At 45.2% G+C, this 24,386-nt stretch overlaps 1 protein-coding gene across 5 annotated transcripts in view; it reads left to right on the top strand.

Moving 5' to 3' along the window:
• The window catches only part of CCDC136 (coiled-coil domain containing 136), a 185,306-nt gene that overhangs the window by 63,361 nt on the left and 97,559 nt on the right, over positions 1 to 24,386 (top strand). For 3 of the 5 annotated variants that reach the window (XM_069229404.1, XM_069229405.1, XM_069229406.1), the window contains exons 5-6: positions 3,435 to 3,746; positions 21,689 to 21,809. In XM_069229404.1, the coding sequence (XP_069085505.1) occupies positions 3,435 to 3,746; positions 21,689 to 21,809 (433 nt within the window). Of the gene's footprint in view, positions 1 to 3,434; positions 3,747 to 21,688; positions 21,810 to 23,456; positions 23,508 to 24,386 lie in introns of all 5 variants that reach the window. The other 2 variants (XM_069229401.1, XM_069229403.1) reach the window with 1 other exon arrangement.

Raw genomic sequence — 24,386 nt, 5'->3', positions numbered from 1 at the left:
ATTTAAAAATACATCTTTTGGTAAAGTTGTTTTTTAGATTGTCAGTTTGAAAATGCAACTTTTAGAAAGTGGCCATTTTTCTTGCTTAAACCATTCTGTGCCTCTGCCTGCTTGTGTATTCCACATCTGGGTCAGGCTGACAGTTAGGCTGTTGTAACAGTTGTAAATTGGTTCAGTCAGTAACACCAAGGGACCTGGGCTGCAGCCTGCATATCCTGATGGGTCTCCTGGGCTAGAGTGGGGAGGGAGGAGCCGACACTTACACCTGAAAGGGCTATGCCTGTCTTCACACAGTGCAGTCTCCGACCTCCTAGTGTGTGTCTGGGGCCACGCCTGGGCAAGGCAGGAGCTTCTCAACAACAGAGACTTTCTTTTGAAGTTTGCCTACTTCAAAGGCAGAACTGGGTATAAGTACCTAAAACCCCAAAACCAGACTTTTAGAACACTTCTGGATCAAGAGGAACCTCTACCAAGGAGAAGAGCTGAAGAGCTAGAGGAGGATATCAAAGACTTCAGCTTCATCTGCCTACAGCACTGGAAACTGTGCGTTTTGTGCTGCAAAAGAAGAAAAACCACTGCAACGCCATCAACTACGCCACTGCCTGCACCATGACCTAACGACCCCACACAGAGCTGTGCCCCATGTCGCACTGCAACTCTGGTCCCTCCACCACCTGACTTTGTCACCGAAGCGCTGCTTGCACCATGACTGTTGGGCCCTGCACTCCGCATCGCCTTGCTTACACTGCAGCCTTGGCATCCCCGACGCCGCCGTTCCATGCTGACACCGACGCCGCACCATGGCCTGAGGACACTGCTTGTGAGCTACACAGAGCACTGTCATCCTGCACCGCAGTCCCGGTCCCCCGACGCCAGCACCATCAACTGCAGTGTCGTCAACAGATGCCCCTGCCTGCAACGCGACCCGTGGGTGCCACATGGAGCCTGCCCTGCGCCATTGCCTAGAGCCTACCGACAACAGCGATTCTGCAACGATGACGCCTCTGCCTGCATGTGACCTGGAGACACTGCATTTCGCACTTCCCTGCCTCACACCGCAGCCCTGGTCTCACCGACGCCGCAGGATGCCGTCACCGAGCTGCTGCCTGCACTGTGACCTGGGGGCTTTCGCACGTCACACAGTCCTACTTCGCACCGCAGCTCCGACGCCATCCATGCCAGCGCTTCTGACTTCATCATCAGCCTGGAGTTCGATCTGCAACGAGTGTGACTTCAAGAGCCCAACGACTCCCGCACCGACCTCAGGAACCAACGCCTGCGACGCCGCACTCTGGATCTCATTGCGAGGATCACAATGCCCTACATTTCCGAGGTACTGTTTGAAGGTCTTCCCGACACCGTAGCTGGCCCGCAATGCAGTGGCAGGCCTGAACCTGGTGGATTTGTTGTTCATGATGCCGTGAAAGCACCAGACAGAGCTATCGATTTCAAGGAACTGTATTTTTCAGTTAATTCTTGCAAAATTCAGATCTTTATTACTGTGTGTTGGATTTTTTCTCGTTTTGGTCTTGTTTTACACAAATAAATACTGGTGTGGTGTCCTTTTGTAGTATTTTCACTGTATTACTTTGTGTTATTTGCAAATGCTTTACACATTGCTTCTGAGATAAGCCTGACTGCTCGTGCCAAGCTACCAAGGGGGTGAGCAGGGGTTATCTGAGCTTGGTATCTCCCTTATCCTGACTAGAGTGAGGTTCCCTACTTGGACAGGGTGCAAACCGACTGCCAACTAGAGACTCCTTTCTAACAGGAACTAACATAACAATGATAGTGAAAAGATAAACACTCAAAGGAATAACACCTACAATTTCTTATGATGGCCAAGAATATGCAGAAACCTGGTTATGTACCTGAATATCATATGTACTTACATGGCCCAGGCATACTGCATGATTAGAAGTCAGCCATTCTCAGACTACCAGTATTGTGGCAAAACAAGTCTATTCCAGTGCAGTGGCCTGCTCCAGCGAGACAGCCGATTGAATGAGAGAGTGTAACTATTTCATTTTGCCTTTTTGAGGTCGAGAATAAAAGTCCTTAGATGACCCGAAAGTGCATTTGATGCAAGCATGGGTGTCTGTCTGGAACTCAATGTACTCATGTTCATCAGGATAACTGCCTTCAGTCATTCAACCAACAAAAATGTCTAATTAGCTCAGGGATATGCAACCTATTTGCAAAATCTAGAACTGTGTTGTGGATGCCCCCTTCGTAATTCACCCATTTCATGTTGAGAAGGTCCCTATGGAAGGCTGAGAGCTGATCTTAGGGTGTTTAGCTACTAGGTAAGAATGTTTGACTGTAAGGCTGCGTGGGTTGAATGAGGCAATTACTGATCTAAAATAAGTGATATGATACATGTTTAGAGGCAAATAATGTAGAATTGAACAGTGTGCCGTGCATCTAAACTGCCCGGTGTGCATAGAAATGGTTTAATCTGCCTTTAGCAGCTTAGTAGGCCTAGCACAAAGTATGTTTTCCAAAGGGTGTATAGGGTGACAGGCCCTTCATTTACGCCTTTGTTGCTATTGATGTACTTATTGCACAGGGATTTGTTGAAACCTTGGAAAGCAAGGATGCAGAGGGTGAGTGAGTGTGCTTTCAGTGAAGCCTCTGCCACAATATGTGTGTAGAATAAGTTGGTGTCAATTAGCATCCAGATATCTTCTAATATGGAGTAAGCTTCCATCAACACCCATTTTGCACTCAATCTATAGTGTGAGTGGACCACAATTGAAGCTTTGGTAATTATTGACGTTAGTACAGAGTGAACCTCCACTGAACCCCTATTGTGAAAGGTGTACAGATCAACGGGGCCTCTACAAATGTGTTTTTATCCATTAATATATAGAGCGAGTGGGTCCCCATTTGAGGCCAGTGTTGCCATTGGTGTTAATGCTGAGTGGAACTCAGTAAAGCGGATGTTCCCTACCCTTGTAAAGTTAATAGGTTAATAAAGAACGTCTCATTATCAATGCATAGTGCATAAACTTACATTTTAGAAAGTGTCACCTGTGATGATTAGAGTATGTAGGTCTTCACCGAGGCATGTGTCGCCATTGATTAGAGTGAGGGAGCCTACGTCACCATTGATTTATAGAATGATTGCCATTTTATTGAAATCTGTGTCACCATCACAATATTGAGTGTTTGGAGCTTCATTGAGATCTGCATAGGTCACCCTCAAAGTACAGTGAGTAGGACTGGGCTGAAATCTGTTTCACCATCTTTCTATAGACTCTTTGGGCATCCGTCAAGGCCTTGGTGATCTTCGATATACAGAGTAGACATTGTTACATTAAAGCCAGGGTTACTGGCAAGATACACTTGAGGATGCCTCTAAGATGTGTTTTACCTGTTGTAAGCCCATCATTTGTTGTAGAGTGATTCTGTTTCCCTCTCACTGTCTGTAGGTCAACTGCGATCCGTGCAGGAAGAAATTGACAGTCTGGAAGAAGAAAAGGAGAGTGAGCTGCAGGAGGTGGAGGATGAGCTCAAGTGTGCTCAGGAGGAGATCCTGGCCCTACGGACAGCAGCTGAGGATGCTGCTGCTGAGCGGGAGAATGACATTGCCACCTTGCAGGAAGAGCTGTGCCGCCTGCGTGCAGAGCTGGTGAAGCTGCAGCAGACAAGAGACGAATATGAGCTGGAGATCACCACCCTGCGGGCAGAGATACAGATGAAGAGCTGTGGGCATCAGGAGAGTGAAGAGGTGCAGCTGCAAGGTACTTCAGGCGAGGGTAGTGCTGCAGTCTGTAATGAGTGGGCACTCAGGTTGGCTCAGCTATATTGCATGCCACTGCAAACAACCAGTGGCGTCTGGTGATCCCTGAAAGTGGTGTGGCTTAATACTTGCCATGAGTTCATCTCATTGTTTTCAAAATTTGCGTTGAGTGTCCTCACACACAAATGTACCAGTCCACTCACACTCACTGTTTCTCACTCGCAAACACACTTGCACAAACTTACACTTTCACAATCACTGACTCTCACTCAACTACAGGTGTACAGGGGCTCTGATTCGAATTCCTGTGGTATTAGATTTGTGCTTCAATAGTGCAGCAGTTGCAATTACAACAGCTCGTCTTTGCCTTAAGGCAACTACACCTGCAGGACCATTGATAGAGGAACCCCCCACTCACTCCCACTCCCTCTCACAATCTCCACCTCATTCACTCATTGTAACTCACTTACACTGCTTTACTCACTACCTCACTTTCACTTATTCATACTCACTTTCACTTATTCATACTCACTCACACTGCTTTACTTACTCCCTCACTTTCACGTATTCATACTCACTTTCACTGATTCATACTTATTTTCACTCATTTATTCTCACTCTTTCATTCTCACTGACACCCTTAAAAACATTAAACTAACACACACTTTCACTCAATCTCATTATCTCACAATCACTCACGCTTTTACTCACACGTACACAGAGAAACAACACTGAATCGTTTTTTTACACACCTATCTTCATTTGTTGGCAACTCAGCGCTTCGATGGCAGCAGCAGAGCAGGAATCCTGTGCTGCACATTGGAACCTGCAGCCATGACTTCTAGCGAGGAGCCAGACAGAGCAGCAGGGCCTGGTTTAACAAGAAGACCCCGCCCTGAGCCCTCGAGAAGCTGGGAGAGGGCTGAAGGCGGGAAAGCTTGTCCCTAGCAGAAGCTGGGATAGTGTTGGGGATCCTGTTGATGCTGCTCTGTGTGGCTCCTCACTGGCCTCAGGGAACTACTGATGTGAGCCTCGACAGGCCGATTTTAGCAGATAGACTGTGCTGCCTTAGGCATGTGCAGCATGACTGCTAAATAAAAAGGCTAGTCCTTTGTTAGGGGATTGTAGTTGTACTACGCCCCTCACAGGCACAATCTAGACATCCACCCACAGAGTGCTGTGTTTTAAACAGCACTCTGAAGCTGGATCATCCTCAACCCATCCTCCCCCTCGTCCTCCTGTCATCAGGAGCCTATTGGAGAGGCTGAGAGGGATTACTTGTGCACTGCAGAGTTCATGTAAAGAAGAAATTCTGAACAATGCTAAATTAAATTAATAAAACTGTAATAATTGTATTTAGCAGTGGCACTGTGGCAGCTAACAGGTGGCAGGGCTACGTCCTGAAGCCCCGGAAAAGGAACCAGCCCCTCTTACAACTATACTCTGACCAACTCCATGAAATCCCACTGCCCTGCCTACATGCTACACGCTAAACAGCTGTGGGCGAGTAGCACACCAGCGCATGTAACCCTCCAGTTCACGCTTGCACACAGCTCCACCTTGTTCACTTTCACTGTTCTCACTATGCACAACTTCTACATAAAACGTCACTGCCCGCTAATGCCAGACCACTGTATGTAACTTTATATCTCACCACTTCATGAAACTCAACTGCATGCAAATATGCAGTCAAAGAATGCATGTAACAGCTTAGCACAACACTGCACCACGATTCCACTGTGTGCAGCTCCACGGGGTGCCACTATAAGAAAGGCCATAGTTTGGTAAGGTATGCAACTCGACTGCCCTCGCTTTGTGTTGCTCCATAACAGTCAGGTGCGCTGCATGCAACCCTGCCTGCAACTCAGTTTCATGCAGCTTCACTGCCTGCCAGTTTATGCCACTCCATTTTGCAAGTTCAAGTTCTGTCACTTCACTGCCTGAAACTCACTGGCATCCTGTTCCATTACATGCCACTGCATGCACCTTCACTATGTGAAACTCTACTGATTACAACGCTTGTGTATGCAAACCTTCTGTATGTAAATATTTTGCCAGGATACCCTAACGGGTGTTAGTGCGCTCTAAGAATCTGCAGAACGTAACATCTCATGTGTAGGACTCCAAGGCTCCATACTGCCTTTGAGTTTACTGTGTGAAACATGATTGCCATTGCTCTGAGAGGGAAGTGATGTGCACTCTTCACTTCCTCTCACTGTGTGCAGTCATACTTCAGCCCTCCAGTTATGTGCAGCTCTGTCATCTATCTGCATGACCTTTTCCTCTCTTACTGTACCCTCGCTGTGTGGACTATCACAGCCTCTACCTGAAGGAGCTCTTGTTTTTGTAGCTCCACCACTCTCCACTACTATCAATTCTATTGACTCCCAATATGTTCAACTCAGCTATCACCACTGTGGTTATGTTCACTGACCCCATCTCACAAGTGCACCAGCTTACCCACTACTGCTCGCGCCACTTGCTTTTAACAAAAAAAAAAGAATTAGAGGTTTTTTAATCAGAAAATTATAACAGGCTACTCAAATGGGTTCAACAACAATATACTGTCCTATATCCTATTCGCTCCCCAACTCTCATCCTCCTCCACCTCCCCCAGCTCAACCTGTGCAATAGAGTTGCAAATTTTTACTTACTCCTCTTTTATTTAAAAAAAAAAAAAAATGTGAGCTGCCTACTTAGCACACCTTTCACAATATGGCCAACTTGGAAACTACTTTACCTTACAAATAACCCTACTTCCATCTTAACATTCCCATAAAGCCTCTCACAAACTTGTTTGCGGTAGTGCTGCACATGCATTACACATTACCAATATCTCAATATGTGAACTGCTTTAAGTCCTGGAAATGTTCCTTCCTAACCGTGACTGTGTTCACTCTATGTCTCACATTGGTCAGTCCTGCTGGTACCTTCGGATACACTAACCTCGTGTATGTATTGCCATGCGGTGCAGAAACACTCTTATAAGTCTGGCCTTACCAAAACATGTTATGTGAGATGCATGACCGAAAAGTATCTTTTGAACAGTGGTGTGAATGCACCCACACGGAGTAGCTGACATGTGGGATACTCCCCAGTGTGGGCATGCTGACATGCTTTAGTGGTTAATACTGAAAATACCACCCCTGCAAGCTGTTCTGGTAGGTTCAGTAAAATATCTTGTATTAATGTCAACATGCACCTACTATATACTTTAATATGAACATTTTTGCCCAATCCCACAATTACATGCATTTGCTCCAAAATATGCTAGGCAATAATATATTATTGTAAAGGAAACTGCTACTTATGCATCTCTAGCTGTAATATTTAGTCAGGTCCAGTACAAAGATTTTTGGAGCTTCACCAGAAAAAAAAAACACTTTGCTTTTGGATGCTCTCCAAACCCAGCTACAATGTCTGTCTTTTTTAGAAGATATTTGCTGCAATCTGGCATGCTCTTGTTACCTCTTGTATGGTGTCATAAGGCAGTTGTCAACTGTTGCCTTAAGGTGGGGCCTGTATTTAGGAGACCATCAACAGAGACCTTAGAATTGCAGGATTTAAAATTAAACTTAGGACTCCCTTCTGTACTGCTAAACCCCTCAAGCCCCTATAAAGGGGTCACTCCAACACTTGTTATTCATATTATATTATGTTACTTGGTACTTCTGTGGGGCACTTCTGCATCTGATATTCCTCCAATAATACTGTAGGCTTTCTGAACGGTGAAGATGTGAATTGTGGTATTTTGCAGACTGGAGAATCCTTAGTGTAAAACTCTTTTCTTTCCTTGTAAACTGTGTTCCTCAGTCTCTGTGTCAAGCCTCTATGTTGCACCTTTGGAGTTCCTCATTCTAGTATGCATATCTCTCTGTCCCTATGCATATGCCTCCTTGTCCCAGTATGCAGGTCTCCTTGTTCCAAGGTCTGTGTTTCTTTATCCTAGAGTGTGTATTTCATTGGATAAGTTTTGTTTTCCTGACCCAGTGTCCATGTTCCCCTGATCCGCAGCCTCTCTGCCAACAGGAATCCACGTCTTGTATATAAAATATTGTGCCTTGCTTTCCCTGTGTTCATGGATCCCAATCTCAGATGGTGCCACAGTAGTGTGTCACATGTTACTGTGACTTTTGGCTCGGTCACCTGGTGAAGAGTGGATATCTTAGGATAAGGTAGAGGCTCCTAAACAGAACGAGTTTAAAGTGGGGTGTGGAGGCTCTTCCCAGATGGATTTCATTAAGGGCCTTGCATCCTTCCTAGGACAGGGTAGCCGAATCAGAAATCTTTTTTATGTTTCTTTGCGTGGCTGCACGGGTGGGGGGGGAAGGGAAAATGACTGATCGGAAAGTCTGCTTGATGCCAGTCCTGCCAAGTGCCACACGTTACGGGTTAGTCTAACGCATTTTGGTGCGTTTCTCTGCACTGCCACACTAAAGTTAATTGTCATGCATGCGTGACAGCCCCTTTGCAGTGCCCGAGGTGCTCTTCTCTCAGCGCGGCATGTGTATTGTCAGCAGTAGTCTGACTAATCTTTATATGCCTCAGATAGGACCGAGAGAAGAGGTGACTGTGGTTGTCATGGAAACTATCTCTGGACCCAGCTTGTTACAATTTATAATTTATATGTCTGGCTCCTTGCTGTGATTGGGTCGCAGGGTGCATGCAGTTTTCATGGACACTAGACTCTTTCCTGCCCAGACTGGATGCTGCGGCACCACTCCTGAAACATGATCGTCCCAAGGGGCTCATGGGTAACCTTTGGAGCAGCATGCAGCACCACTCAAGCCCCATCCAGACCCGCCAAATCACACGCCAGAGCGTGACACACAATGTTGTCTCCCTTCTCACAGTCACTTGGTCATTTGCCATGCTTTGTAAATCCCAATTGATTAAAGAGCCAAAATCACATGGTGGCAGGGAAAACGAACTGCGAAATAGTGGAATTCCATCTAGTTTTCAGAGGCTTTGAACTGCTGATGTCCATTAAGGGGCGTGAAAACACCTCAGGACATCGGCACAGCCTTTTGGGGGCGGGATTGGGGGCATGCTTCTTGGCAAGAATCCCCACCCGCTGCAAGACCCTGCCCCCTTCTCACACGGTGAGATTTTTGTTTTTGCTAGAAGATATGCCTAGTCACCTGCTGGAGTGTCCTTTCAGTGTTTTCATTGTGCACGTTTTCTTGTTCTGACTTTCTTTCACATGCCACAGTGTGCATGGTGCCCCGTTCCTGTGGTTATACTATATTTCCATGACACATTGTGTCTGTGTTCTAGTGTCCATGTTTACCTGTCCCGTTTCTCTTTGTCCCCGTATTACCGTGCTCCATTCAAGCCTTGCTTCGCTGTCTCCCTGCCCTAATGTCTGTATACTACATAGTTTGTGCTTTCCTGTCTTGTTCCATCTCTCTCTGTGGCAGTCTACCCACCATAGTGTTCTTGTGTTACTCCCCACGTGCTTCCGTTTCCTCTTAGTGTCTCCCTCTCTCTCCCACGGTGACTTAATCTCCCTTAAATCGTGTCCTTGTCTCCTGCCTCAGTGTCCGTGCTTTCCTGTCCCTGTGTTTCATTGTCCTGGTGAGCGCGTGTTTTTGTTTTACCTGTCTCACTGTCTATCGCTTTGCCCCGCGCCTATCTTCTTGTCCCATTGCACGCCACCCTCCGTTTGTTAAAGTTGTTTAAGAAGCCTCATCCTTCTCAGCGCCTACATTGACGACAAGTAAATGAGCCTGGCCTCGTTGTCTTCCTCGCTGCCCTTTGCCCATAAGACATCTTTTGCAGGGACCCGTGTCTCTTCACCCGCATTGCTAGATAGATCGGTGTCCTATCCCCGCATCTCACACAGTCCAGGGCATCACACCTTGTTAATTCCCATCAACCCCATCTTGCTCTCAATCAGGCCTGCGCTCATATCACGTCTGACGCATGCGGGCACGCACGCTTACCCCGCACCTAATCTCCGTGTCCCTGGCCCGTCAAATACACCCTCTCCCCAACACTCGCACTCTGTGTCCCAGTGTCCCCGGTCCTCTCCTCATCCACATCCTGTCTCTTACAGTCTGCACCCACTCTGTCGGCGGGAAGAAGTTGAGGCGTCCCATGCACTGGGCAGGCCTGAAAGCAAGCAATCCAGGGCTGGATCACACACTGGGATGCAGCTCAAGTTGGCGCGGTGCCCGCAGCGCTCTCACTCCTTCAAGCCTTATTTGGTCCAGAGAAATGGCACTGGGGCCAGCAGGGAACTCCTGAATCAAGAGCTGATCACCAACTGTCTGCAGAGCTTGTGCACCAACGGGCTGCGGAAGCAGTGAAAAAAACTTGATGCCTGTGGCTTAGGCTGCAGGCATCGCGGGGCTGTGCGAACGACTGCAGCCAATGAGGGGCTTCGAAACGAGCCACTACAGGGAGTGCAGAATTATTAGGCAAGTTGTATTTTTGAGGATTAATTTTATTATTGAACAACAACCATGTTCTCAATGAACCCAAAAAACTCATTAATATCAAAGCTGAATATTTTTGGAAGTAGTTTTTAGTTTGTTTTTAGTTTTAGCTATGTTAGGGGGATATCTGTGTGTGCAGGTGACTATTACTGTGCATAATTATTAGGCAACTTAACAAAAAAAAATATATACCCATTTCAATTATTTATTATTACCAGTGAAACCAATATAACATCTCAACATTCACAAATATACATTTCTGACATTCAAAAACAAAACAAAAACAAATCAGTGACCAATATAGCCACCTTTCTTTGCAAGGACACTCAAAAGCCTGCCATCCATGGATTCTGTCAGTGTTTTGATCTGTTCACCATCAACATTGCGTGCAGCAGCAACCACAGCCTCCCAGACACTGTTCAGAGAGGTGTACTGTTTTCCCTCCTTGTAAATCTCACATTTGATGATGGACCACAGGTTCTCAATGGGGTTCAGATCAGGTGAACAAGGAGGCCATGTCATTAGATTTCCTTCTTTTATACCCTTTCTTGCCAGCCACGCTGTGGAGTACTTGGACGCGTGTGATGGAGCATTGTCCTGCATGAAAATCATGTTTTTCTTGAAGGATGCAGACTTCTTCCTGTACCACTGCTTGAAGAAGGTGTCTTCCAGGAACTGGCAGTAGGACTGGGAGTTGAGCTTGACTCCATCCTCAACCCGAAAAGGCCCCACAAGCTCATCTTTGATGATACCAGCCCAAACCAGTACTCCACCTCCACCTTGCTGGCGTCTGAGTCGGACTGGAGCTCTCTGCCCTTTACCAATCCAGCCACGGGCCCATCCATCTGGCCCATCAAGACTCACTCTCATTTCATCAGTCCATAAAACCTTAGAAAAATCAGTCTTGAGATATTTCTTGGCCCAGTCTTGACGTTTCAGCTTGTGTGTCTTGTTCAGTGGTGGTCGTCTTTCAGCCTTTCTTACCTTGGCCATGTCTCTGAGTATTGCACACCTTGTGCTTTTGGGCACTCCAGTGATGTTGCAGCTCTGAAATATGGCCAAACTGGTGGCAAGTGGCATCGTGGCAGCTGCACGCTTGACTTTTCTCAGTTCATGGGCACTTATTTTGCGCCTTGGTTTTTCCACACGCTTCTTGCGACCCTGTTGACTTTTTTGAATGAAACGCTTGATTGTTCGATGATCACGCTTCAGAAGCTTTGCAATTTTAAGAGTACTGCATCCCTCTGCAAGATATCTCACTATTTTTGACTTTTCTGAGCCTGTCAAGTCCTTCTTTTGACCCATTTTGCCAAAGGAAAGGAAGTTGCCTAATAATTATGCACACCTGATATAGGGTGTTGATGTCATTAGACCACACCCCTTCTCATTACAGAGATGCACATCACCTAATATGCTTAATTGGTAGTAGGCTTTCGAGCCTATACAGCTTGGAGTAAGACAACATGCATAAAGAGGATGATGTGGTCAAAATACTCATTTGCCTAATAATTCTGCACTCCCTGTATAGTCACCGAAGGCCCGAGGAAGCAGCACATGCTTGTGGGTCAGGTTTTCTTTAAAGGCAAGGGATTCATGTGCATGAAGCTATATTGGTCCAGCATTGGGTATCAGGCTGGACAACTCAGTGGGCTGAAGCATCAGAGCCTGAGCTTTCGGCACCCAAAAATAAAAGCACCCAAAAAAAACTATTCGACCAAAAAACTTTAGCGTAGACTCTACCAGTTGTAGTTGGGATTTTCTGGTGGTGGGTGCACCTACAGGATGACCCAGAAGCGCTGATCGTGCTATGGTCTTTCCCAGTCTCAAAAGTTAATAATCCCCGCACTCAGCCCACTCCCATTCGTGCAGATTCCATATTTATGTCCAGGGCCGGCTTTAGGATGGTGCGGCCTTACCGGGTGCTGACCTGGATTGGGGGGTGCTGACCTCAGGGGGGGTGCTGTGCTTAGCAATGCCTTATGAAATTTGTGATTTAAAAGCACCTGCTGAAAAGTTCCTTGTGCATCCAGCCTTCAGGAAGCAATTAAAATGTCAAGACACCTCTTGTGATTAATGTTCGTGCTAGGGAGAGGGATGGAAGCTTTGTCTTGCAGCAGCTTTGACACACCATAAAGTAGCGTAGAGGGTTAATATGCCTGTTGCAAAGAACAGAACTATATTTTTTAAGTGGATAGCTGAGTGGATTACTAAAGCCAGCCTTTACAAGTGCTTTAAAACAAATGAATGTATGTGAAAGGGGGCTATGGAGAGATGAGGGGCACATTTGCCAGGTGGTAGTGAGGGAATCCGAGGAGATGGTCAAGGGGTGGTGGGGGCACCAAAAAAGACTGTTGCACAGGGCTCCACCAGTGCTTAAGCCGGCCCTGTCTATGTCTCTGAATAAATTAACACATAGCCATGGGCTTGTATTTTGCTGTGGAAATACTTGACCGCAGTTTTATTACATACATGGATTCTAACAGTACATCATTAACCTTGTAAGTCACTTTGGTCAGTCATGTCTCAACACGACAAGGCCATAAACGTTATTTACAGTGTCATAACTCCTGAGTGCCACACATAATTCTTGATATGATCATAAATCATAACTGAGAGATAGATCATAAATCACCATTGATGGGTCATACATCATCTTCCCCATACATCAATCATTTTGACAGGATCATAAAGACATTGGTTCATGACAGGTCATAAACATTAACAGTTCACTTGTCCTCAATCATCTCTGCCATGTATCAATCAAGTCCTTGTCATTTGCTTGTCACAATTCTGCCACCTGTTATTGAAGAGGCCATCCACAATGCCGCATTTTGGGGTCATATAGTTTTTGTTGGTCTTTTGTTGGTTCTTCCTCTGATTGTGAAGGGGTAGCCTCTTACTCCTGTTAGGCTCAAATCGCTGCCTTGTCTGTCCATTTTGTGCCCTGCCAACCAGCGGGTCTGGGCTGCGAGTGCCGTGCTCCGCTTATTCCCCATCTGCCTACTTACCCTACCGTAAGGCATCCCCAAGTAAGTAGCCTTCCTCTGGCACACCGCCCTCCAGTGTGTCTCCTTTACCAACCAGCGTACCCCTTTTACTGTCGCTCGTCTGCCCTCTCAGCTCTGCGACAATGCTGCTGTTCTGGGATGGGTGGGTCTTGCATTTCTTGTGCGCTGGCCTTGCCCCACGAATGTAGTTTCGGTAGGGGCAGCACAGTCCTTTTAAACCCTCCCTGTGCCCCAGCAAAGAGTGCGGTGGTGTTCCCCAACTTCACTTTGCCAGGCACTCATTGGCCCGGTGTCTTCGCGTCACCCTTGGGGCGCTTTTCTTCCCATTTAAGGGGGAGCAGGATACCCCTCCCCTTGTTGGTTTGCCGCTAAAGCGGCTTAATGTGGTCATTCCCGGGGCCCCGGCGGCTGTTATTGTGCCACCCTTGATGCCCCCTTCGGGGGCGGCCTCTGCCATATCTCTGGAACCGTGCAGTTTAGACGTGCATTACACAAACACATTCCTATTCCATTTATGGTGACTGGGGTTGTTAACTGCATAGAGCTTGTAGATAGTATCCCCAGAGGTGTACAGCATAAAAGGTGCTGCTCCTAAGCTTTCTGCCCTCCTCTACAATTACTTGTCTTATTTCCTGGATTCCTGGATTATTTGTCACACTCATTCAGGACGGGAACACTTTTGGATATTCCCGCTCATGGAAAATTATGGAGCAACTGTCGTGGACTCACACACTTGTCAAGCTCTTTGCAGAAAAAACACAGGGTTTACTAAAATAAGGCACAGCAGGATAGAACAGCTTCTACAAGCCATGTGGAGGACTTTTAGCTCCAATGGGAAGAAATTAGGGGATGTTAAAGAAATACATTTCTGTGGTTAGGCTTCAGCAAATATCGGGAAGTGTATCTCTTTGGAAAAGGCAGGTGTCTGTGGAGGTGAGCAGGGGATGCTGGAATGAATTGGGAAAAATTATTTTTACTAGCTGGCAGTCATCCCAGATGTAAGGGAGGGGCTCCTAGAATTCTAATATGTAGAGAAATACAATGAAAGAGTCTGCAGCATCTCATCAGCCAGTCTAGAGTCTCATATTGATTAATCAGTAACCTGATCCAGTCATCCAGCTACTGTGACTGGTGCTGTGCTACTCTGAAAGAAACCCCCAACTTAAGGTTTTAGATGAGTCTGAAAACATATTTGTTAAAGGATTTGTGAATCACAGAATAAAAAATCCAGGGGATTCCCCAGCGTCTGCTTCAGAGTCAAGCTTCTCAAGGCCAACCACAACACAAATGTTTATACATTAATACAGAAAAATATCGAATTGGTCTCCTGCCTATAGAGTCTCAGTATGGTACAAGCAGGTGCATGGTTAAGTTCAGGAGTACGAGAGTAGACACCCTTCAGAAAATAACGTTTGTACAGCATTTCTACAGAACAAGTGAACATTTAAAATCCTTGCCTTGGCAGAAGCCAGCCTTGTCAAGTTTTCCAGGTCCATGCAGGTGGTGTTTTTCCAGTCCACGTTTTTAGTTTTGAATTCTAGGAATAAACAATACTGCAAGTCAATTAAGAAACGGCTACAAGACCGAGGGCCTGATTTAGAGTTTGGTGGAGGGGTTACTCCATCACAAATGTGGCGGATATCCCACCCTCTGCATTTTGATCCCATTATATCCTATGGGAATCATAATGTGGCAGACGGTATATCCGTCACGTTTGTGACAGAGTATCCCATCCGCCAAACTCTAAATCAGGCCCTAAGAATTCAAATAAAAAACCTGGACTGGAGAAGCACATCACACTTGGAGCTAGGAAACTTGACAGCTATGTGGGGAGGTTCATGAGATTGACATTTCCAGTTAACGTTAACAGGGGCAAGAAAACATGGCAGTTATGAGTTACTATGGTGAAACTGTTATATTGGATAGTTTAAGTCCATGACAAACAGATATAACAGGTTCTGTAGCCACCTACATAATGCCCTGGAAATGCAACTGATTATCCTTACTCCTAAGTGGTCACCTCTGCATTGCAGATTTGGGAGTAGGTGTGAAGTGGCATCTTCAGGATGGATGGCAAAGCTGAGTCGGCTCAGGATACACATGCAGTGAGTTGAGCATGGAAGTGAGTAGACCCCTGGTTACTGAGGCTTTAAATTTATTAGCCTGACGGAGGATGGTATGGCGAGAAGGGCAGCTCCAGCCAATCAAACAAATTCAAGTATACAAAAAAGTGATAGGTGGAATGCTTGCATTATTCTCAGCCACCACCAATTATTCAGGGCCACATCCCAGTCTGTTATTATTTTGCACACATGCCACCTCAGTTTGGACTCAGCCATATGGCAATCAGTGTGTGACTGCAACCAAGCTATATCTGACTTTTGATCCCTAACTAGGGCCGAAACGAGTCCTGGGTTGCTTGTGTTCTGGTTCAGGAAGGACCTAGCCTAGCCTGGCAGGTCGGGTTGACTGTTCCCATTGGAGCAGGGTCAAGACTTCCATCCATCACTTTTTGTACACTTTAGGAAAAAAAATTGACCATGATATTCCTCTTCATATTAAAGAGAGATTCTTGCACATGAAGGTAAGCTGGAAGAGGTGGGCCTGTCACAAATGCAAATAGATACCTCAATTCTTCCTGATGTTGACGGCGACCACCTGATCTTTACATAGGCTTCAGTTCTCCCTCCAAATGGGTCCAGTTTCCCCATTTGTCTGTTAAATGTACATCATTTTCTGTTTGGCTTCTACCAGGCACTGATGTACAGATTTATTCTGGAGTGTAATGAGATGTCTTCAGTTCCCTGAGCAGCAAACTCAGTGCATGGCCTATAAACAACTACCAGTAGAGTGATAACATAGAAATAATATACTGATGTAGAAACCTTGGGTGATGGAACTTAAACAGGATAAAAATATACATTTAGAACACCTTAACATGCTGTATGTATTTAAACCTGTGAGTCAGTCAGAGATGTGGTATTTAATAGTAAAGAGATGGGGGCTTTGGATTAAGCATTTTAAAGACTTTGAAGGCAAGTTTATACACTACGCTTTAAAACCAGATGAAAAAACCTGGCTCAGGTCTGCATGGTATATTTTTCATTCTCTGTGTCAAAGCACAATGAAGGTGCAGAACCTTCAGGATATAACAAGTTCCGTAAGAACCTTTTGGATGAGGGACCAAACCACCACCACTAAGCAAGCAAGCCCCATAACACCTCAGGAGTCCATCGTCTGAGCTTCTAACAGCTTCTTTTTTGCTCCAGCGGATCCCCCATAAACTCATTACTTAATAAAAAGCATCAGGCTCAGAAAATGCCAATTTGTTACCTCCATTGCAGCTGCTCAAACAGGTATTCTAACCATTCAAGCTCTCGTCAATATGTCCTGGCGGGATATGTTCCAGTGGCCTTCCAACACCCTGTTATAGCAGAGCTCCTTAATCAATCCCCCCTTGACCCAGAAGGCCAACTACATAAGCCTTTAATGCCACCCCAGCACAGGCCAGAATTTCTTTTCAAATTCCATGCAGGGCTAGACTGGCCTTTCTGCAACTTTGGCATTTCCCTGGTAGGCTGCAGGCGGTTAAGGGGCTGCTTTCAGAGCTGCCCAGGCTACCATGACCAAAAGGTGAAGACAACATGGCCATGTTCTGGTTGCGGACTCCTGCAATCTGGGCTGGTATGAAAATTTCTGTTCGAGCTCATTTTGGGTTCTAGTTCGACCCCTGATGCTATGCTTCTCCTTTAAAGGATAACAGCTCTCTAGTCTTAAACACACCCATAACAAAATAAAATCCTACCACTCCACTAGGCCCAACGTCAATTAGCAAGCATCAATTAAAGTGCAAAAGCAGAGATGACTAATGTTTTTTGGCAGCTACTCTGAGCCTTTAGTACTCCCTACCTGCCCTACCCGCCCTCCCGAAAGATGTCTGCAATACATACACTCTCATACTCTTTAGTCCTCTATTGTTAACCCCATTCGCAGGACATCTGTTGCCTATTCGGATAAAGCACAATACACCCTGTCCCTTTTCACATACCCCTTGCACTAGCACGCTCCATACTTTCTAGGTCTTTTCCACAAGAATGAAAGTAAAATTGTCCATCACATGATCTTCTTACTCGCAGAAACAATTGTCAGTGCATCTCTCTCTCAGGACTTGATTCCTGACTGCTTAAAAATAGGACAGGTTACCCCAATCCTTACAAAAACAAATGCAGACCCGTCTGGCCTTAACAATTTTCATCTAATTACCAACTTCCTCACACTTGCAAAGTTCCTTGAGAAATGCGTGCACCTGCAAATTTGCAAACACAGTGAGGACTTTCAGCTCATTAACCACTACCAATCAAGCTTCAGAACGGGTCACAGCAATGAAACAGCTCTAACACAAATTGTAGATGATGCCCTGAGAGTGCTTGAATGAACACTGCCTGCTTATTCTACTGGATCTCTCCTCTGCGTTTGATATAGTCAAACATGACAGCATGATTAACCTTCTGAAGAATAGGATGGGTCTATCTTGTCCCATTATAAACTGGTTTGCCTCATTCCTACATAACAGAGCTCAAATAATCAAAGTCAATCAGACTCTTTCTGACATGACCCTGGTCTCAATTGGAGTGCCTCATGGCTCCACACTCCCACCCACGTTATTCAACTTGTTCATGGAAGCTCCCCCCGAAATTCTGAAGATGTGAAACATCCAATACCCCATGTACGCTGACGTTACACAACTGTACCTGAAAATCTCCTCACTGAAGATATCAAAAATCACAAACGCCTCAAATTGAAAACCCAAAATTGGTTAACCTGCAATCACATTATGTTTAAAACACAAAACTGAATTCCTATTGATTGCCCCCACAATCACTCTGCCCCATAGAAGAATGACTCAAACAACTCCTCTCAATTGTATTCCCCCACTTTAATGACTCTTCTAGATCACTAGGTGTAATGCTGGATAAATACCTGAATATTACTGTTTGAGCACACTAAGACAAATCAAACCCTTCTTGTCAACTGTTAGAAATGGGGTCTTTGGTTGGCAGTCAGGTTACCCCCTGTCCAAGCAAGGACCCACACTCTAGTCAGGGTAAAAGAGAATCACCCTCAGCTAGCCCCTGCTTACCCCCTTGGTAGATTGGCACAAGGAGTAGGCTGAACTTCAGAGTGCTAGGTGTACAGTATTTGTACCAACACACACAGTAACTTAATGAAAACACTACAAAATGACACAACACAGGTTTAGAAAAATAGAAAATATTTATCTAAACAAAACAAAACCAAAATGACAAAAATCCACAATACACAAGTCAAGTTATCAATTAAAAACCAAAAAGAGTCTTCATGTAATTTTAAACACACACTAACGCTGTTAGAGTGAAAATGTACCTTGGGCGCGTAAAAAAATAACCCCTTGCGTCGTTTCTCCTTTAGTCGGGTCGGCGTGCGTTGTTTCTTCTCTCCGAAGGAGAACGATGCTTCGATCTGGTCAGCACTCTCGGGTCGGGCAGGCCTTGCATCGTTTTTACATGCCCAGTGGTGTTTGCATCAGAAATTCAGCCGCACGATGATCCGAACACCACACAGCGCGGGTTGCAATCTCACCAGCCTCCGTCAGCGATGCTGTGCGTCATTTCCCCAGCTCCGGGTGTCGATCTTCCGATCGCGTTGCTGCCGAGTGTCGATTTTTAGCTGCAAAGCCGGCGGCGCATCGATTTTTCAGCCACAAATCGAAGTTGCTTAATCTTTTCCCCGCACGGCGGTCGGTGCGTGGATTTCTCACTCTTGGGCTGCCAGCTTCTCCTTTCAAGGTCCCCGGAACTGTATGGGCACCACTTGGCAGAGTAGGAGTCTCTTCAGAGACTCCAGGTGCTGGCAGAGAGCGTCTTTGCTGTCCCTGAGACTTCAAACAGGAGGCAAGCTCTAATTCAAGCCCTTGAAGATGTCTTCACAAGAAGGAAGGCACACAAAGTCCAGTCTTTGTCCTCTAGCACAGGCAGAAGCAGCAACTGCAGGAGGGCTCAACAAAGCACAGACAGGGCAGCACTTCTTCCTCACCTCTTCAGCTCTTCTCCAGGTAGAGGTTCCTTTTGGTTTCCAGAAGTGTTCTAAAGTCTGTGGTTTTGGGTGCCCTTCTTATACCCATTTTGCCCTTTGAAGTAGGCCTACTTCAAAGAAAAGTCTCTCTTGTTTGTGAAATCCTGCCTTGCCCAGGCCAGGCCCCAGACACGCTCCAGGGGGTTGGAGACTGCATTGTGTGAGGGCAGGCACAGCCCTTTCAGATGTGAGTGACCACTCCTCCCCTCCCTTTTAGCACAGATGGCTCATCATGAAATGCAGACTACACCCCAGCTCCCTTTGTGTCACTGTCTAGTGAGAGGTGCAACCAGCCCAACTGTCAAACTGACCCAGACAGGGAATCCACAAACAGGCAGAGTCACAGAAATGGTTTAAGCAAGAAAATGCCCACTTTCTAAAAGTGGGCATTTTCAAACACACAATCCTAAAATCAGTTTTACTAAAAGGTGTATTTTTAAATTGTGAGCGCAGAGACCCAAACTCCACAAGTCTATCTGCTCCCAAAGGGAATCTACACTTTTATCATATTTAAAGGTAGCCCCCATGTTAACCTATGAGAGGGACAGGCCTTGCAACAGTGAAAAACGAATTCAGCAATGTTTTACTGTCAGGACATATAAAACACATTACTATATGTCCTACCTTAACCATACACTGCACCCTGCCCTTGGGGCTACCTGGGCCTACCTTAGGGGTGTCTTACATGTAAGAAAAGGGAAGGTTTAGGCCTGGCAAGTGGGTACACTTACCAAGTCGAATTTACAGTTAAAAACTGCACACACAGACACTGCAGTGGCAGGTCTGAGACATGATTACAGAGCTACTTAGGTGGGTGCCACAACCAGTGCTGCAGGCTCACAAGTATCATTTGATTTACAGGCCCTGGGCACCTCTAGTCACTTTACTAGAGAATTACTAGTAAATCAAATATGCCAATCATGGATAAGCCAATTACATACACATTTTGTATAGGAGCACTTGCACTTTAGCACTGGTTAGCGGTGGTAAAGTGGCCAGAGTAACAAAAACAGCAAAAACAGAGTCCAGCACACACCAACAACCTGGGAAACAGAGGCAAAAAGTTAAGGGATACCACGCCAAGGAAGAAAAGTCTATCACCAACAGATGACTTTCAGTAAGCAGTTTAATACGTAGTAATCTCCAGTTGTACTACAGGAGTTCTACTCTTGCAGTGTTACCCAAAGCAAGGCTGGCCCCATTAAGAGTCATATTGAACTTAGCTGTGAGGCTCATCAAGGGTTCCAGAAGATCCGACCACATTACATCAGACGTAAAACATCTAAATTGGCTCTCGTTTGAAACAAGGATCCAGATAAAGATAGCCTGCCTGAAACACAAGGCCCGTCTCCTTGGCCAAAAAACTTGAGCTGTTTAGTGGTAGTCGTTCCTTAAGAAATGCCAACTCCCTACTTTCGAAACAACAGAAGTTTTAAAAAAAAGAAAACCTACAACTGCTCCTTCTCTGGCCTAGCCTCAAGCATATGGAACACACACTGCCTCTTAAAACAAGGTCAAACCCCTCGACAACCACCTTCAAGAAAGAAGTTGAAATGCTTCTGTTGAATAGATTCCTTCAATAGTAGCCTTAAAGTCGCTCAGCAAGACTGATTTCCTGTGGACACCACTGGTGTGTGAACTTGCCAGGCTGATTATCATATCATATTATATTATGTATTGACGCTTTACAGAATTCCTGCATTGTTTCCCTTTTAAGTTTGACTTATCTGCTTTATGTGCAACTCGCATTTTTTTTCCTCCCTTCTCTGTATGACTTGTCTCCGTTATGTTCAGTGCTCTGATACCCTTTCGGGTCATGTTCACACTATATAAAACTCATCAAATAAATAAGAGGTTTCTATATAACCTGACCGTATACTTGTGTCTGGGCAAGTCACTGAAGCCATTCCTCTGGGAATCGAACGTTTGTCATAACTCACATTATCCTCACCCTCCATGAGCACTGTGCATTAATGGAACAGTGTAGCTTTTACCTCAGACTCGTCTCTCACAAGCACCCAAAATCAATAAAGTTTTGAAATGTATGCCTTTCAAGCCAATAAAAACAAACACGTTTGTTCAAACTGAAAAGTATTTTTTATGAAGTTAATGATTCTGTTGGGGAGGGATGGGGAGTTTTCTTTTTCCTAATTATTAAAATGTTAATATTTAGCTTAGCAGACTAGAAGGGGAGTTGAAGGTGAATCCTTCAGGGTTTGAGTGCTCAGAACATGGCGGGGGAGCAGGTGAATACTTGAAGTCTCACCTTGGAGTTGAATAGGTTATTGGTTGAGGGGGTAGAGAGAAAGGGTGAGGGCAGGGTTGAAAAAGTCGCGAATGCAGGTCCTTTTTCATTCAGTTTCATGCTTCTCTTTTCAACCTAGGGGAGCTGCAGGCTCTGAGAGAGCAGTGCCAGCAGCTCAGGGGTGAGCGCAGGTCCCTGCTGGAGAGTAACAACCTGCTGAGGAGGCAGCTGCACGAACAGGCAGAGGGACAGCAGCTCGGGTATATTCATCTATTCTATCTATCTATCTTTGAATCATACTCTATAGGGATTGATAAAGGATTTGCTACAGAAAAGCATAACTGTTTTAGCAAACTTCTTACGCATCAATTGTAATGATCAAGATACCCCTGTCTACCGTTGTTGGAAAAGTGTAACTTTGTAGACCAGTCACTTCTTCTTTTAAGAAGCACAAATGTATACCTCTGCCCCCTTTTAAAATAGCTAACAATTACTTCAGCAGCATATGTACAACTTTAATTTCTGTAAGTATCACTTGTGCCCTATATACGTAGAGTGGTCTCTGAGTTCTCACCTGCTCATGTTGGATGGCTTTTTGCCTACCTAAGTTTCTTGCTCCTTATTTGTTGGTTTTCCTCCCTATTCTTGTTTTGCCCCTTAAGGCACCTGTAACAATAAAAGTAATCTATTAAAATCCTGTGTTCTGTTTTCGAAAACAAAACATGGTAAACCAATTGCTTTTAACCTGTATTTCTGTGTAAAAGTTAGTAAAAAGAGTAATTGGGAAGTGTAAATTGCAGTTGCTAACAACAGCCGCAGGTTTAAGATTAAGCTAAAGTGTGAAGTTTCCTTGCAATGGAAATTTACTTCAACTGCAGTTTAACCCATACATGAGTAAAATATTTTGTTTAAAGGATTGAGAATTTAGGCCAAGAACCCTAATTTTCTATGAGGGAAGGTTGCTGTTGTGAACATGTACTACACTAATATATTTGGTTCTACAAAAAAATAAACAGACCTCACCACGTTTATCATTGGTCCTATGGTGACCAATCTGCAATCCGATAAGGAGCCAACTAATAGTGCCCTTTTACATTATAGTGTGGCAAATTGCTCTGGTTTGCATGCCCAATTACCAGGGACTATGAGGGCAGAAGCCACAATAGCCTTCCACTTTTACATCATTTTAGGATAGGTGTTTGGTTGTGAAAGACATATTGTGGGCTTACCAAGATTGTCCAGGGGATTGGAGCACCCCCCCTTATTACTCTCATTTGCCTGATCCTTATTTGTATCCCAGCTTGTCAATCTTGTGTTTGTCCTTCCCTTGGAGCAAAGCCTCTTTTGATTGCTTCCACTGCTTGCCTTTCAAGCACTGTTTGTTTCTTTTATGTTAAGCACTCCACAAGAGTGCCTGTGTTTCCTAGCTGTCTCCTTCATGTAGTTCTTTCCCACTGCTCTTCGTGTTACTCACTGTTGACCATGTCTTTCTGCCTGCCCCCTTCTATGTTGCTCGAGATTGTGTCTGCTCCACATTGCTTTCTTGTCTGTCACCCTTTCTCTTCCCTACTCCCACCCTATGTCTAATTTTCGTCCCACGCCCTTTGTGCTGTTTCCCCTCACCTGCGCCCTCCTTCTCTGTTGCCCATTGCTTCACCTCCCAACCCGACCCTACATGTTGCTTCTACCCCCCACCCTCTGTCTTACTCCCCCCGCCTGCACCCTGTGTGTTTCCCTACCCACAGCCTCCATGTTATTCCACCCCAATTATTGCACCCTCTGTGTTTTGGTCCCTACCGCCTGAACCTCAAAAAACTTGCTTTTGCACATTTTTTTCTTTTTCTTTTCCGATCCAACTCGGATCAGCCGGCTGCATCATAGGCTTTCTTTTTATCTTATTTAATCAGGCTGCAGAGCATCGGGGATTCTGTACAGTACAGCTACAAAACACTGAATAAGTAAGTAGATCCGAAAGGTGACACTTGCTAAACAGGCCATTAAGGATAAGAGTATTTGGACTGAGCCCAGGTTCTCAGCTGAGGTAAAAATGGTTGATGATCCAGGCAGAATGATTCTGGGGTTGTAGAGAGCAGGCAGGTTTCTCACCCATAAATGTGTATGTTGTGCATGTCTAGGAAAATATGTGAACCCTTTTAGACAGTGAAAGATGTTTTTTATATTTTCACTTCGATCTCATATTCAACCAAGTATTGTGAGCACTATTCCCATTCACTTTAAACCTACAGTTAAGAAGGAGACATCTGATTTTGACATACCTATTTTTATACAAAGTATAACAATATCTATGAGGGGCCACTAGGTCCATACAGATTTCCTTTTTCACTTCCTGATGCAGCCAATATGTATTTTGTGCTATTTGCTGCGGGGGTAGGCACTTTGTTTAGGAGTCTGTTACTTACATTTTCATTATCAGACCTTAGATTTGGTATTTTTCAATTAAAACACTGGTTGATTCGCAGCTTTCGGTTGTCACTCCTACAGTTGTTAATTTGAGCTGGTGCTTTCTGGTGCTTGGCGCCGGCACCTAATTGACAGCACTGTCTCTAGTGACAGTCCACATGCTGACGCTGTCTCTCTATTTTGATATGAGTGAAATAACAGTGCTTAATAAGTCAATATGCATTAAAAATGAAGGTTATCTGACGCTCATTCCATTGTTATAGCTTTGGGTGACTTTACATAGTCTGAATTATCACACTTTTAGGAGTGCAACGGTTAGTAGGTGTGGATACTTTCATTGGCAGTGCTGGCAGGGGCAATAGGTAGTGCTGGCTGCAGTGGCCTCCTGAGAAGGGCCCTGGCAATTACTGTTTTTA

This window comes from Pleurodeles waltl, chromosome 4_1, assembly GCF_031143425.1.
Source record: "Pleurodeles waltl isolate 20211129_DDA chromosome 4_1, aPleWal1.hap1.20221129, whole genome shotgun sequence".
Lineage (NCBI taxonomy): Eukaryota > Metazoa > Chordata > Amphibia > Caudata > Salamandridae > Pleurodeles > Pleurodeles waltl.
This window is presented reverse-complemented; position numbering and strand designations above follow the sequence as displayed.